General features: G+C 35.5%; 1 protein-coding gene across 12 annotated transcripts in view; it reads right to left on the bottom strand.

Annotated features, from left to right (window-relative positions):
- The window catches only part of LOC136040589 (coronin-2B-like), a 125,835-nt gene that overhangs the window by 35,745 nt on the left and 73,396 nt on the right, over nt 1-16,694 (bottom strand). For all 12 annotated transcript variants that reach the window (XM_065724837.1, XM_065724845.1, XM_065724844.1 and 9 more), the window contains exons 6-7: nt 14,912-15,076; nt 529-753 (exon numbers count right to left, since the gene is read on the bottom strand). In XM_065724837.1, the coding sequence (XP_065580909.1) occupies nt 529-753; nt 14,912-15,076 (390 nt within the window). The remainder of the gene's footprint in view (nt 1-528; nt 754-14,911; nt 15,077-16,694) is intronic.

Genomic DNA, 16,694 nt, shown 5'->3' with positions numbered 1-16,694 from the left:
ATAAGTAGCGACAATTGTATTTATTATTATTGGTGGTGGTTTTTATTTGGTTTTTAGATTAGTTTTCTTTTAATTTTCTATCTTGTGCTGAAGACGCCTTGTTTGGATACAGGCGAAATATCCGCGTTGTTTTAGTCTTTCAATTCTACTGGCCGTCGTCTCGTTTGAAGTTTTCTTTTTGTAGAGTTTTATCTCTCTTGGTTGTTTATTGTCATGTCTGGCCAGTTCGGCTTAAGAACTTTCATTAAAAAATCACTTGCGAAATGCAAAGCTATAGTAATGATTTTAATTCGTTTTTATGTGAGGCGGGTTACTCACATGTCGGGTAACAGAAGCCAGGGATATTGTTTTTTCGAAGAGGGATGCAAATCTAAACAGAGCCCAATTTTTTAATCATTTAAGGGATTTAGAATTTTTTCGCTTCATTAAATTATTTATTAGTTTTTAGCAGTAAGATGACACTTCTTCACAGGCCAAATAAGGAACAGTGAAAGCGGAACTGTTTTAGGTTTTTTTTTTTTATCTCACCTTTCCGGCAACGTAAATCATCCTTGTATCGTGATCATAGAAGGGGAATAAGACTCCAGAGCTTGAGTCGATCGTCTCCCGTCTTAGTGGTTCGTTCAAGTTTTGTTGAGACCATAATGCATACTCCCGATTCGAGTTTCTTGAAAAACCAGTAGTGAATAGCTGTCCTGAATCGCCCAAGTAGAGAACTTTTGTGGCTCGACTCCCAACGTGGCATGATCCCTCCTTAGGAAGAAATGGAAGAGAAGGTTAGACTAAATAAAGAACGAAAAAAATATTACAAAAAGAAAATGTAATTTTTAACTAAATAGCGAAAAACAAATACCTGAAGCGATTCTTTGAACTTAACAGACACAAAAAAAGCAAATACGATCGTTCAGCTTAATAGAGAAATCAAAAACTAAATAGAGATTTTAAACTAAATGGAGAAGCGAAAGAATAGTAGACGTAATTTTTCAAAAAAACAGAGACACTGAAAAAGAAAATACAATGGTTCACCTTAATAGAGAAGCCAAAAAATAACAAAAGGTGATTCGTCAACTAAATTTAGGTGCCACAAAGGCTTATCTAACACAAATTTTCAACTAATTGAGAAGCCAAAATGCCTAAGGTTAAAACCTAAAATCTAAAGGGATTTTTGAATGAGTGAAAAGCAAACTTAAATACTTACAGTAGTGAAAGAAAATAGCCAAAAGTTGCAACTACAGAATTTATTCTTTTTTGTTTTTCCATCAGGCTATTACAGATTGATAGATGGACAGATAGATTGATAGATATAGTATTGTGCGTTTTTGGCTATGACAAAATAAGTAAATAACAAAACGACGAATGAACCCAAACCCAAAAGAAAATTTTATTCTGAATCAAAAATAAAAATAAAAATGATCCTCTACTAACTCAAACATCGTATGAAAAGCTCTTTTTATATTCGATGGCTATCCGAGAAAACACCCATCTGTTCGATCACAAGTACAAATAGATCCAAGTACAACAAGAGCTAAGAGCTCATATGGCACTTGTGACGAGGCAAGAGCTCATACGGTATGAGCTCTAACAAAATTCTAAGAACCAATAGATTGATTTAAAAGGAAAATCAGAGGCTTAATGCCGGTCGGGATTTAAAATAAGAGCTCTGAGTCACGATGTCCTTCTAAATATCAAAATTCATTAAGCTCCGATAACCCACTCGTAAGTTATAAATACCTCATTTTTTCTAATTTTTCCTCTCCCTTTAGCCCCTCCAGATGGTCGAATCTGGGAAAACGACTTTATCAAGTCAATTTGTGCAGCTCCCTGACACGCCTACCAATTTTCATCGTCCTAGCACGCCCAGAAGCACCAAACTCGCCAAATCACTGAACCCCTCCCCCCAACTCCCCCAAAGAGAGCGAATCCAGTACGGTTACGTCAATCATATATCAAGGACATTTGCTTATTCTATCCACCAAGCTTCATCCCGATTCCTCCACTCCAAGCGTTTTCCAAGATTTCCCTCTCTAACTCCCCCCAATGTCAGCAGATCTGGTCGGGATTTGAAATAAGAACTCTGAGACATGAATTCCTTCAAATATCAAATTTCATTAAGATCCGGTCACCCGTTCTTAAGTTAAAAATACCTCTCGAATTTTCTAGTTTTCACAAATAAACACCCCCCAGCTCCTCCAAAGAGAACGGATCCGTTCCAATTATGTCAATCACGTATCTAGAACTTGTGCTTATTCTTCCCATCAAGTTTCATCCCGATCTCTCCACTCTCAGCGTTTTCCAAGATTTATGGTTCCCTAAACAACCAAGAGAGATAAAACTCTACAAAAAGACAACTTCAAACGAGACGACGGCCAGTAGAATTGAAAGACTAAAACAACGCGGATATTTCGCCTGTATCTAAACAAGGCGTCTTCAGCACAAGATAGAAAATTAAAAGAAAACTAATCTAAAAACAAATAAAAACCACCACCAATAATAATAAATACAATTATCGCTACTTATCCACGCAGGGAAAAGCAGCTATTTGAGTTACTTCAATGAGAATCAAAGAGCAACTGAGGAAAAATTATGAAACTTGAAACTTAGTTAATTATTCTGTTGCGAAATAATCCTCTTGTAAGCTAACAATGAAGCAACTCTTTTTGGTCTAGTGGGTAATCTTGTCCCCTGGTGATTGTGTAAAATTTTAATTCCCCCATCGACTATTGGTTCATTTTTCAAAAGAATATCATAAAATGGGTCAATATTTAAATTCCTGTGTCTCTATTTATTGAAATATTATCAAATATGTGTTTTTTAATTTTTATAGCCTCCCTCGCCCACTGAGAAAAACCTCTATCATTAGAAATAGCTGTAGCCTCATCAAATTGAATAAAATGTTCGAGATAAAAGAATGTATGTTCAGCTAGAGCCGAAACAAAAGTTTCGGGAGGCTTTCTTAGTTGTAGGGTTTTTTCTATTGAGTTGCGTTGCTATATAAATCTTTCAGTAAATTGTTGGTGAGTTCTACCAATATAAAACTTTCGACAGTAACAAGGAATTTTATACACCACACTAACTAAATCTCCCCGGGTTAAATCCTTCCCAGAATTAAGAAAACTACCTAATGGTCTCACTGATTGGAAACAAGTATCAATGTTATGTTTACCTAAAATTCTTTTAAGCTTCTCCCCCAAAGTAGGTACATAAGGTAGAGAAATGAAACTTTTCGGTAATTTTAATTCTGTGCACTGTGAAACCCCAATAACCCTATTGTTGTGTTTAATGCGTCTATTTTTTATTATTTCATCAATGAATTTATTACAAAATAAAACATCCCTCAAATATAACAATTCAGAATCAAAAACTCCCGGGAACAAATTCTGAAAGCTCTATCCACCAGTGCAATCACAACCCCTCGTTTCACTGAAATAGGGTGGCAAGAGTGAAAGTTCAAATACCTATCACTGTGAGTAGGCTTTCTATAAACTGAAAAAAGTAAATGGAACCCAATTTTAATCAATAAGATATCCAGAAAAGGTAGTTTATCACTTTCTTCAAACTCTACTGTAAATTTTACGTTTTTGTCAAAACTATTTAAATGTTTATGGAAAAGGTCTAAAGACTCTAAAACGTGTTTCCAAATGCAAACCACATCATCCATGAATCTGCCCCAGAAACAAGGAGAGAGCCTAAAACTGTGTATGGTGGAGGTTTCAATAGATTCCATGAAGAGATTTGCCATCAAAGGGGAGAGAGATGCCCCCATAGCCAAATCAAACACCTGTTAGTAATTTTCACCTCTAAAACCAAACTAAAGAGAGTGTTCATTTGCAAGAATAACCAATTTCATATTGACTTCAATCTCCAAACTCGCCATGGTCACATCTTGTATCAAATCAAAGTGCTTTTGTAATTTAATCCTTAATATATCCTCGCACTTTTTCACCTTACAATTTGAATACATGGACACCACATCAAAACTACAGAGAATTGAATTCTCCTCCAGTATGAAATTTTTTAACTTATTAGTAAGATCAGTGGAATTTTTTATATATGATTTTTGTGTTCCTAAGAGTGGACGCAATGCCACCGACAACCACTTTCCTAATTTTGCCACTGGTGATGAAAAAGTTGATACAATGGGACGGAAGGGGACTCCCGTCTTATGAATTTTGGGTAGATCATAGATCTTTGGTGCGGAACAACCTCTTGGATAAAATTTATTATAAAATTGTGGGGTAATGTGTAAATTATTTTTCAGGGACTCCAATTACTTTCTAATCGACTTTACATATTTATCCGTAGGATCGAAATCCAATTTCTTGTAAAAAGTGGTATCCGAAATGAATTACAGAACGTAAGTTTCAAATACTCATTTTTCCGAATTACCCCCCCCCCCACAACTCCACCAAAGACAGCAGATCCGGTCCGGTTATGTCAGTCACGTTTCTTAGACTGGTTTTTATTCTTCCCATCCAGTTTCATCCTGATCTCTCCGCTTTAAGTATTTTCTAAGATTTCCGGTCCACCCCCCAACTGCCCCCCTTTCCCAATGACGCTGGATCCGGTTGAGATTTAAAATAAGAGATCTGAGTTACGAGGTCCTTCTAAATATGAAGTTTCATGAAGATCCGGTCACTCCTTCGTAAGTTAAAAATACGTCATTTTTTCCAATTTTTCAGAATTACCCCCCCCCCCCCCCCCCCGAACAGAGCGGATCCGTTCTAATTATGTCAATCGTGTATCTAAGACTTCTGCTTATTTTTCCCACCAGGTTTCATCCCGATCCCTCCAATCTAAGGATTTTCCATGATTTTAGGTTCCCCCACCCCCAAACTCTTCCCAATATCACCAGATCCGGCCGGGATTTAAAATAAGAGCTTTAAGAAACGATATCCTTCTAAATTTCAAATTTCACTGAGATCCGATCACCTGTTCGTAAGTTAAAAATACCTCATTTTTTCTAATTTTTCAGAATTAAGCCCCCCTCCCACTACCCCAAAGAGAGGGGATCCGTTCCGGTTATATCAATCATGTATCTAGGACTTGTGCTTATTTTTCCCACCAAGTTTCATCCCAATCCCTCCACTCTAAGTGTTTTCCAAGATTTTAGGTTTCTCCCTCCAAACTCCCTCCCAATATCACCAGATCCAGTCGGGATTCAAAATAACAGCTCTGAGACACGATATCCTTCCAAACATCAAATCTCATTAAGATCTGATCAACGGTTCGAAAGTTAAAAATACTTCATTTTTTTCTTTTTTTCGAATCAACCGGCCCCCCACTCCCCTCCCCAGATGGTCAAATCGGGAAAACAACTATTTCTAATTTAATCTGGTCCGGTCCCTGATACGCTTGCCAAATTTCATCGTCCTAGCTTACCTGGAAGTGCCTAAAGTAGCAAAACCGGGACCAACAAACCGACAGACAGACAGACCGACAGATTTTGCGATTGCTATATGTCACTTGGTTAATACCAAGCGCCATAAAAACTAAAATGAACTTTATACGATTTAATGGCAAAAACAGAAACAGAAAGGGTGGGGGATAAAACAAAATCATAGGCTAGAAGAAAAACATTGCCGAATTCGTATTCTAAGTCAAATACCGTAAAAAAAAAAGAAGTCAAATTAACTGTCAAAATGAAATATTTCCAATTAAAGAAAGGATTGTGTCGAAGACAATGTCAAAAAAGAAGGACCATAAATAAGTATCACAGATGAGCAAAACAAAAGTGGCCAAAGATATAAGAAAAAACTTTTGTATGATTATTGTGAGCATACAACAACAACTAAAATTCTTTCACTGCTGAGAGCATTTAAGTTTACTTTTGACACATTCAAAAGTTACACTTTCTGATCAGTTTTTATTTTTGAAGATAAAGGTCTGAAAATGCCTACTGTTAAATTTAACAATTAAATTTAGTTTTTATAATCTACACAAGAATTATTATACATAAGAATGTTGTCTTTATATTGTACCGCTATCCAAAAACACCCCCTTTTATCTTACAGTCATAAAATCCCTACTGTTAGAGGAATTTTCAGTAAACCTAGCCTCTCTATCATATACATCAGAGCGCAAACATCCATACCTTCAGTTCTTTACAAACAGCTAAGAGAAAGGTAAAATCTTCCCAACCATACCCCCTTTGCGTGCGAATTAGGCCATTCACCGTGGTAAGTCCTTCTAAGGTAACTCGTTCTCCCCCAATAGCAAGAAAATTAGCTTTTAATACTCGTTTTGACCCATCCCATTCAGCTATATTTTAAATAATTTTTGTACCCCAAATCTCTTTCGGGGTAAAAACTCCTGTGTTGGTGTCATGAGTTATACTGTATTTACAAGTTTCTGTCTTGATTCCTCAAAATTTCTGAAATCTTCAATTAGTTAAAAAACTAACGTTTTAAACTTTCTAAAATCTTTTAAAACTTAACTACAGAACTTTCAGTGACCGTGCATGCATTGATAAATGCAGAAAAATAGTTTTTAATTGCTAATATTAGGAAGCCAGTCAATATGCCAATCTACTATTACTACTGCTACTACGGTTATGACAATTATAGAACTAAATCAAAAAAGTTTAAGTGTATCCAGGTTGTCAAAATGGAACAGATACAATATCACAGAAACGGAATAGGTTATTAAGTAGAAACTTGGAGTGAAAGTTTTTTAGAATACAAAACTAAATCAAAAGGCACTATGTGCATGCAAATTCTCAAAAGGAAGGATCAGCAATGTCTAAGGAACATATGAAAGTAGTAGGTCAAAACTTTCAGGGCTACTGCTATTACTGCTGCTACTACTACTATTGAACTAAGTGAGAAGGGTTTAAATACATCAAGGTTGTCAAAATAGCCTAGATACAATGGCTCAGGGACAGAGTAGGGCATTAAAGTTTAACTTCCAAAGACAGTTGAGAGGGTGTAAAACTACACCAAAAATACTATATGCATCCAGATCAAAAAAGTCAAAAAAGCGTATTTGCGATTTCCCAGGAACAACTAGGGATGTTTCATTGAAAATTGTTTTGTCAAACAAGGGTAGATATATAGTTGTTTCTGAAGGTTCGTTAAAAAACCTGACTTGTACACGGCAAATATGGTTTATTTTTTCCACATTGTTAACAAACGTTAAGAACAATCTAGGAGAGCTTGGATATTTGTCAACATCGTGAATGGAAGCTTTTTTTTTCTCCATTTATTTATGCATGCTCAGTCACTGAAAGTACTATAGCTACTTGGTGAATTAAAAAAAATGGTAAAACCCATGCAAGTCACGAAACTAATGCTGAAATTTCACCCTTCACTCGGCAATTAAGCCCAACAAATACTGAATTTATTGTGTCGCAGTACCAATTTCAAAATGTGTATACATTGCCATTGGCGTCAACTGAGGGATGAGGCGCAGAGGCAGAAGATGCAGTAAGAGAGGGCATTTTGCATCCGCCAACTTTTTTGCCCACTCTCTAGTTTTGGTAAATACTTCTTTTGGTATTTTCATTGAAAATTGCCTTTTTTGGTATTTGTATTGCAAAAATATACCTCGCCCCCGGCCAACATTTTTGTGAACAGACGTCAACGTTCAGTACATATTTTTTGAAATAACTAAAAAATTCAAGAGTAGATAAAATATTTGACTTGATAAAATAATCCAAGATATCCCCTAGCCAAAAAATTACGAAGTGACGTCAACGTCCAATACATATTTTCTAAATAATTCCAAAAATTCGAGAGCAGATAAAATATTCGAATCGATAAAATAATTCGATAGATCTCCCAACCAAACTTTTTTACAGGCTGACGTCAACATGCAGAACATATTTTTGAAATAGTTCAAGAATTCAAGATTAGATCAAATATTCGACTTGAGAAAATAATTCAAGATATCCCCCGACCAACAATTTTAAGAACTGACGTCAACGTGCAGTACATATTGTTTAAATAATTCCAAAAATTCGGGAGTATATAAAATATTCGACATGATAACATAATCCGAGATAACCCCCGGCCAAAATCTTTTGCTAACTGTACATTCTGTACATATTTTTTGAAATAATACCAAAAATATGAGAGCAGATAACATTTTTACCCCGACAGATAACCCCGACCAACATTTTTGCGAACTAATGTCAACGTCGAGTACATATTAAATAATTTTTTAAAATATTTAAAATTTATTTAAATTTTAATTTTAATATTTAAATTTTAAAAAACTTTTAAAAATAATTTTCTGAAATAATCACTGCTTCAACTGCGGTAATTCAAAAAGTGTTATGCAACACATCTTGAAGAATTGGCACTTATAACCCATCCCTTTGCATAAAGAATTTCTATCGCTTGGTCAAGTCCATAAAGAATTTTCATCGATTGGTCAAGTCCATTTTCTTCTATCTTAGTTCCTGAGATATTTAAAGGTTTTTCTTTTCTTTTTTTTCTCTTGAATACGTTATGCTCCTTTTTTCACGCAAGCAGAAATAGTTGAAACGTACAACAGTTTTTGTTTACAGTTTTTATTACCGTAATTATCGTTATTTTATTATATATTGTGTCTATAATTTTACTTTTGTATACTTTATAATATAATTGTTATTTTTATATTACACGAAATCGTCCTTTTCATAGACAGCGCAATCGCGCTGCCTAAGTACAGAACAATGTTGACACAATGTATTATTTGTTTATTTTTTGATTTGTTTTAGACCAGGGTACTTTGTATCGAAGGAGTCGTCGTAGAAACTTCAAAAAGGGCTCACTGGATTGGAAATTGAAAGGGCTAGTTTTTAATAGTCAAACGTGATTGGAAGGCAACTAAACCCCCTCCCCCGCCCACCATTTCCCCAAACAGCTCCAATCGAAATTTTAAGATAGCCATTTTGTTCAACGTAGTTGGAAGGTCCGGAAATTAGGTCTTTAAGGATGACCCCCCCCCCCAACAGCTATCAGGGCAAGGGTTGTTAGTTATGACCTGGGGGCACATAAAGTTCTTATAGAAAGCGTTGTCGTAGAAACTGCAAAAAGGGCTCATTCGATTGAAAATTGAATGGGGTAGTGCCCTTTTTAACAGTCGAAAGATATCTACGGGCAAATGCCCCTCCACATCCATCATTTCCTCAAATACATCCTATCGAAATTTAGCCATTTTGATCAACGTAGTGAAAGGTCCCGTAAGTATGTCTTTGAGGATGACATCCCCCCCAGAGACCTCAGGGCAAGGGTTGTAAGTTATGCCCTGGGGGTATATAAGGTTTTTAAAGAAAGTGTTCTAGTAGAAACTTCGAAAAGGGCTCATTTGATTGGAAATTTAAAGGGCTAGTGCCCTTTTTAATAGTCGAAAGTGATTTGGGGACAAAATGCCCCCCCGCCATCATTTCTACAAACACTTTCGATAAAAAATTTGATATAGCCATTTTATTCAACGTAGTTGAAAGGCTCAGAAATTATGTCTTTGAGGATGACAACCTCCCCCACAACCCTCAGGGCAAGGGTTGTCAGTTTTGCCCTTGGGGCATATAAGTTTTTTTTATAGAAAGCGTTGCCGTAGAAACTTCAAAAAGCCCTCATTCAATTTTGAGAGGACTAGTGCCCTTTTTATTAGTCGAAAGTGATCGGAGGGCAATTTTGAGACAGCCATTTTGTCAACGTAGTTGAAAAGTCCGGAAATTGTGTCTTTGAAGATGACAACTCCCTCCAGCCCTCAGGGCAAGGGTTTTAAGTTATGTCCTGGGGGCAATATATAAGGTTTTTATAGAAAGCGTGGCCACATAAGCTTCAGGGGGGCTCATTGGGCTAGTAATCAGAGGCTATGGTGCCTTTTAAGAGCCAAAGTGATCAGAGGACAGCTAACCCTCCCTCCCCCTCCCAAAAACACACACACACAAGTTGTATTGTACCGAAATGCCTCTAATAGAAATTTTGAGATAACTATTTTATTCAAAATAGTCCAATATCATATAGCAAGGCTTTTGGGGTTGAAATAGCCCCCAGAGCCAGCGGGCAAGGGTTGTAAATTAAGCCCTGGGGCCACTTAAGGTTTCTGTGGAAGATATGGTTGAACAAACTTGGGCTCATTTAGTTGAAAATTGGAAGTTGTAATTACTTTTTAAGAGTCAAAAGTGGTGGAGGGCAGCTAGATACCTCCCTCTCGGCTACCCCCTTTACCAAACAAATCAGATTAAAATTGTGAGATAGCGATTTTGCTCAAGAACATGCATATTAAGAAATTATATCTGTAAGGAAGACAACCCCCCTCCCAGCCCTCAGGGCAAGGGTCGTGACTTTTGTCTGGGGTATATAAGGTTCATATAGAAAGGGTGGTTGTATACGCTTTGGAAGGTGCTCAGGATTGGCAATCAAAAGTTCTAGAGCTCTGTTTAAGAGTCAAAGTGATCAGAGCGCAGCTACCCTCCCCCTCCCCCCGACACAAACACACACAAACATGTCGTGCTTTCCCGAGAAGCATCCAATAAAAATTTTGAGACAGTACTTTTATTAAAAATAGTTCAAACATTATTTAAAAAGGCTTTTGGGGTTGATACAAACCGCCAGAGCCTGAGGACAAGGGTTTTAAGTTAGGCCTCTGGAGCATTTAAGGTTCTTATAGAAGGGATGGTTGTACAAACTTAGGCTCATTTGGTTGAAAATTGGAAGTCCTAATTCCTTTTTAAGAGTCAAAAGCGGTGGAGGGCAGCTATATACCCCCCTCTCGGCTACCCCTTTACCAAACAAATCTGATTAAAATTGTGAAATAGCGATTTTGCTCAAAAACATGCATATTAAGAAATTATATCTGTAAGGAACACAACCCCCCTCCCAGCCCCAGCCCAAGGGTTGTAACTTATGTCCGGGGGTACATAAGGTTCTTATAGAAAGGATGGTCGTATATGCTTTGGAAGGGACTCAGGATTGGTAATCAAAAGTTCTAGTGCTCTGTTTAAGAGTCAAAGTGATCAGAGCGCAGCTATTCTCCCCCCTCCACACAAAAACACGCAAACATGTCATGTTTTCCCGAGATGCATCCAATAGAAATTTTGAGACAGTACTTTTATTCAAAATAGTCCAAACATTATTTAAAAAGACTTATGGGGTTGATACAAACCGCCAGAGCCTGAGGGCAAGGGTTTTAAGTTAGACCTCTGGGGCATTTAGGGTTCTTATGGAAGAGATGGTTGTATAAACTTTAAATGTGGCTCATTTTGGTTGAAATTGGAAGATTTTGTTCCGTTTTAAGAGTCAATAGTGATGGAGGTCAATTAGCCTTACTTACCAGCTACCCCTCTTTTCACCAAACGCATCTGGTTGAAATTAGGCGACATCCAGAGCCCTGGGAAAGGGGCTTTAAGTTATACCCTGGGGGTATATAAGGTTTTTATGGAATGCATTTATAGGTATGCATGTTTGACTTCTACTATCCCAAAATACGAAGGGTATTAAGATGAGTCTTTCAGTGAATGCTGAGGTGAGTGTTGAACTAAATCATAACATATTATGTGTATATGGATTGTCTAAAGGGTTCAACTCAGGAATGACTGAGTGTATTAATTTGGGATTTTCAGGAAATGATAAGGGAGATGATCGATTTACAGAAAAGGCAATAATTGCACGCTACTACTACTACGACTGCTGCTGCTTTTACTGCTACCACAAGTACTATTGCTGCTACCTCTACTATCACTGCAACTGTTACTTCTCTAGCGTCTAATGCTAAGGCTGAGGAAAATGAAAAAATATCTAAGGAAATATTGAGGGGAAAGTTTAACTAAATCAAAACATGCTATGTGTATACAGATTGCGTATCAGCAATATTTTCGGAACGGCAAACTTCAGGGGCATCATTGAATGGGATGTTCAGTTGACAAAAAGGCAAAATGTACCTGCTACTACCCCTATTAATGCTGCTGCTACTACTGTTACTACTAATATTTATACGCTATTACTGCCAGTGCTGTTCCTACTACCACCACTACTAGTATGACACTAGTAAAATCTATACGTATGAATTTGAAAAGTTGACAGAATATTGGGGGGGGGGGGGGAATTTGAACTATATCAACTGCTGCTACTACTAATACAACACTAACACTGCAACTACTTCTACTACTACCGAAACTAGTGTGATAATAGTACTTTTAAGGCTAAGTCTATTAAGATAAAACTTGAGTGAATACTGATGATAAATTTGACTAGCAAAATTAAGTATTAAGTTGGAAATCTCAGAGAATACTTAAAGGGGAAGATCAATTGACCAAAAGTTAATATGTGCACACTAATACGAATACTACTGGTACTGCAACATTTACTAGTTCTACAACTTTTATTATTATTGCTCCAACTTCTACTTCTATCGCAACTACTTGTAAGGTTAAGAGCATTAAGATGAAAATTTCAAGAAGCATAGAAATATAAAGGTTATCAAAAGAGCAAATCGAAAATATTATAGCAAAGGCTAATCGTATTACATTGAGCAGTTATACTACTACAGTAAATACTATTACCACTATACATAAGAATGTGGAGGCGAAACTTTCAGAGAATATTTATGAAAATTTCTGCCGTACTTTTGTACGAAATTTCTATCGATAAATAAATGAAACCCAAAACGAATAGAAGTTACAATAAATAACCGAGTCTAACTCAAAACAAGCAGAAACTAACATGAGTAGGGCTCAAAACCCCATGCCTTCCCAAGGCCAGAACATAATTTGTACTTAAAGGAATTTTTTTAATGTTTTCACTTTTATAATTTAAATAGATCAAATATTATTACAATTATAAGGAATAAATATCAGCATATATATATTAAACTGAAAATGCACATTCATTTGTATTTTTTCATTAAATTACAAATTATCTTCTGACTTCGGGAATGCACAGGGTTTTGAGCCCTACTCATTTTAATTTTTGCTTAGTTTTGGGTTTCATTTATTTATCAATGCTCATTTGTGGCAGTTTTACGCTTGGCAGATTATTTGATTTTATTTTTGCTCATTTTTGGTTTATTGGAGTTCTTTACTTTTCTTTGAAAAACTCGTTTTGTGGAAAAGTTTTTTTTTAATTAATACAAATAATAGCAGCTTCGGAAGAGTCAAATCATTCAAGGTATTTTTCAGTATTTTTACTCCCCTGTTAAAGTTTAAAATACGGAATAACGAGTAGATAATCTCATCTCGGGCAAAACCAAATTCCAACAACATTACGACCACTGCATTTTTTTGACTAGAATTGTTTTTCGGTGGTAATGGGAAAAGGTAATTGTTATTGCTTAGACTGCATTTTTAGCTATGGTAGATATAAGTCGAACCTGAATTCAACTTTTTTGTAGCTTTTTTACTTCTTGACAAAAGTGGTTTAAACTGGGGGGGGGGGGGGTTATTCCCTAGATTCCTTGGCTCCCTCCTTAGATTTTGAGAACTACATTATTGGGGGCATTTTCACGTTTTCTGTATTTTCATCGAAGAAAAAAAATTTGCTTTCCCACTCCCCTATATATTGAGCAATATATTTATCTCCCAATAAATTTTCACGAATTGACGCCACTGTTAGAGCTTTAAACTATCTCATGATTTTCCCTTTGTAAGTAGGAAGAGAACTTAAGGATCCAACTAGGTAACTGGAAATGCATCTGTATACAGACGGTGGTATTAGGGACGCATACCCCCCCCATAAATCCAAAACTGCACTGATTACAGGGTCAAAGGAGCAAAAATACCCATGAGACAGCCAAATTTGAATCAATGTCCACCACCCCCAAAATAATAATTCTGTATCCAACCCTCTCTGTAACATTTCAGCACATTAAATATCGATATTTATGAAGAAAATAGATAAAAGAACGGTTCAATAAAGCTTAGGGTCTTTATTCCCAGTATGGCACAGAGTCTAGACTAGTGGCTAAATCAGTTGTCAATCATTGCTAAACTAAAAGTGTTTCTGGTGAAGCTAAAAGTGTTTGTGGTGAAGCTAAAAGTGTTTGTGATGAAAAGAAGTTAAGTGTTTGTGATGAACGTTTGTGCCACTATAGTGGATATCAGAGGCCAAAGTACGGGGTGATGAATTTCTGCTATTTTTCTTTGGCTTCCTGAAAGAGTTCAATTACATATACAGATGTACAGATCTACAAGATTTAATCACACTCAATTAAACATTCATTGAACAGCTGGTACTAATCCCCCAAAGGCTCCTAAGCCTGTAAAGAAGCCTAAGTATTGTCCACGAAGCTTTGATTACCGAACTGTTTATCCAATTTTTTTATTTTTAACAACCACTTAATATCACATAAAACATTCAATTGAATATAATCTAATCAACTTAATTTAATGTAATACTTTTTAACGCTACTGGTCTACCAATACGATACCGGGCACTATCGATATTTTCTAGTATCGTTTCGAATATCAGGCAAAGCAAGATCTTGCTATCACTAAAAATTGAATTAATTCTCTAAAAGGAGCGGAAATGAAAATAGTGCCATTATATAGAATATTAGGGCCAAGGTCATATCCAGGAATCGTAAAGGAAAACAAATACTGATTAACAAATTTTTGATGCGTTATATAAAGTTCCCCCCCCAAAAAAATCATGGATACAACCTTGATTAGGGTTAAAGTACTGAAGTATATATTAATCTCTTCTCAACCCTTTTCAATAACTTGCTATAAGAGTTTGAGTTGCTCATCTTTTTGAATTATGGCAGCTGAGTTATTATATTTATTTATAAATCATCGTAAACGAATAAATTAAAGACATGCAGCATAAGCAAATATAGCAAAGAAAACTTCTAAGACAATGGATGTAGACAAAAACATATATAGAACATATATTATGTTCTATATATATTTATAGAACATACATAAATATGTGAGATATAATTTTTCTTTGATAAAGAAAAACGAGAAAAAAAAACAACTAAAACTTACGCTGACAGTCTTTCCAGACCTTGGGTCCAATATTCTCAGCTTTTTGTCTTTGCAGGTTGTTGCCAAAAGGTTACCCTCTCGATTAAAAGACATTGAGTATATTACATCATGATGAGAGTCTATCACAGTTACTGCTTCTCCATGGCTTATATTCCATATTATAATCTAAAATCAATTCTGGTTAATAATATGAAAAGTATAAGACTATAAAAATTTAAACATCAATAATAAATAAAACGTCTGGAACATAACCTTCGCTGCCCCATTGCCTCCCCCACCTATCCCCTTGCGTCCTATTGTCTTTGTTGTGTCCTTAGGACAAAGTGCATAGACATCCCTTTCACACTTTAGTATATTCTCTTGACCTATTAGCTTCCTCAAATCCTCGTAACGTCTATCACTCAAAAAACGTCTTATACAAAACCTTTCTCTCTTCTACCAAGCTTAGAGCCATGTCGCAATTATTTCTAGCCATTTTTCTTACTATATTCCATAAGGCAGCTTCTCCCGCTTAGCATAGTCTTTTCTCAAAATCACTCAATCTAACTTACTAGTTATCAGATTTTAGACTCTTCAGTTTCATATCCAACTGTGCTTAGGATGTTTTTTCTCAAATTCTCGTCACCGAGTCAATCAGCGCCACAATTCCAATTAAAGTGATTGTCTTTCCTAAATTTAATCTATATTATTCTAGATACTATAAGAGGCTGGCCTTCATTTTTAACATTAATCAGAGCACTATTGTATACCTCCAGTGTCTTGTATCAGTCCTGCCAGTATTCGATTTAATGCGACATAATCAGTAAGGTTAGTCGTTTTATCATCATGCAAGTCTCAAGTTATCCTATGAAACACTGTATAGCCAAACGCTGTCTTGATTATAACTAGATCATTCAGGAGCCTTGCTCTCTGCCAGTATACGTATACCCCATCCTTCCTACCCGAATAAATAAACTTATATATCAGCCAATTTCTTATTACCTAAACATGAGTTGAGATGAGTTTAAAAAAAAAAACAACTTTAGCATGACAGCAAGAACATTCGAACGTTTTGAACCTTTTATGAAAGTTTAAACGTCAAACGTTCCATGTAGCAATTTTTATAAAATTTAAATCATTTAAATCTGTATGACCTATCCAAAACACCAAACATTAACAGCACTGAAAGCTAACTTTAATATCCAAGCCTGAAAATAACCTGGACAGCTTGTTTTTCATATATATATGTATATATATATATATATATATATATATATATATATATATATATATATATATATATATATATATATATATATATATATACACAACCTAACACCCTATATATATATATATATATATATAACTTCCTACAAAAGAAAAATAATTTGGAACCGCTTTAATCATGTGTGTGTGCGGTTACCTTAAATAGTGCGGAGTTACATTTACATTACAACAGTACATGGAGTTACATTACATTACATTGTGGAGTTATATAATTTTGAATTTTGGGCAGATTTACTTAAGCAGCTTTCACACTATGTACTTGATTTTCTATGCTAAGTGGTTAGTTAAGATATTTTAAATATAACATTTCACACTGAAACAAGTCCTATCACAATGGACTAATGTAAGAATCCATAAAAACATCTAATTTTTTAGATGTCTAAATCCTCACAATCACCTTAAAAAAACAACTGGAAATTCAAAATGTGGAAATGAGAAGGAAATTCAAGATTTCTATGCTCTCTAGCTTTCCTTCAGGCTTTCTAGAAAATATCTATTTATTTGTTTTAAATTTATT

This window comes from Artemia franciscana, chromosome 21 (assembly GCF_032884065.1).
Source record: "Artemia franciscana chromosome 21, ASM3288406v1, whole genome shotgun sequence".
NCBI classification, from domain to species: domain Eukaryota; kingdom Metazoa; phylum Arthropoda; class Branchiopoda; order Anostraca; family Artemiidae; genus Artemia; species Artemia franciscana.
This window is presented reverse-complemented; position numbering and strand designations above follow the sequence as displayed.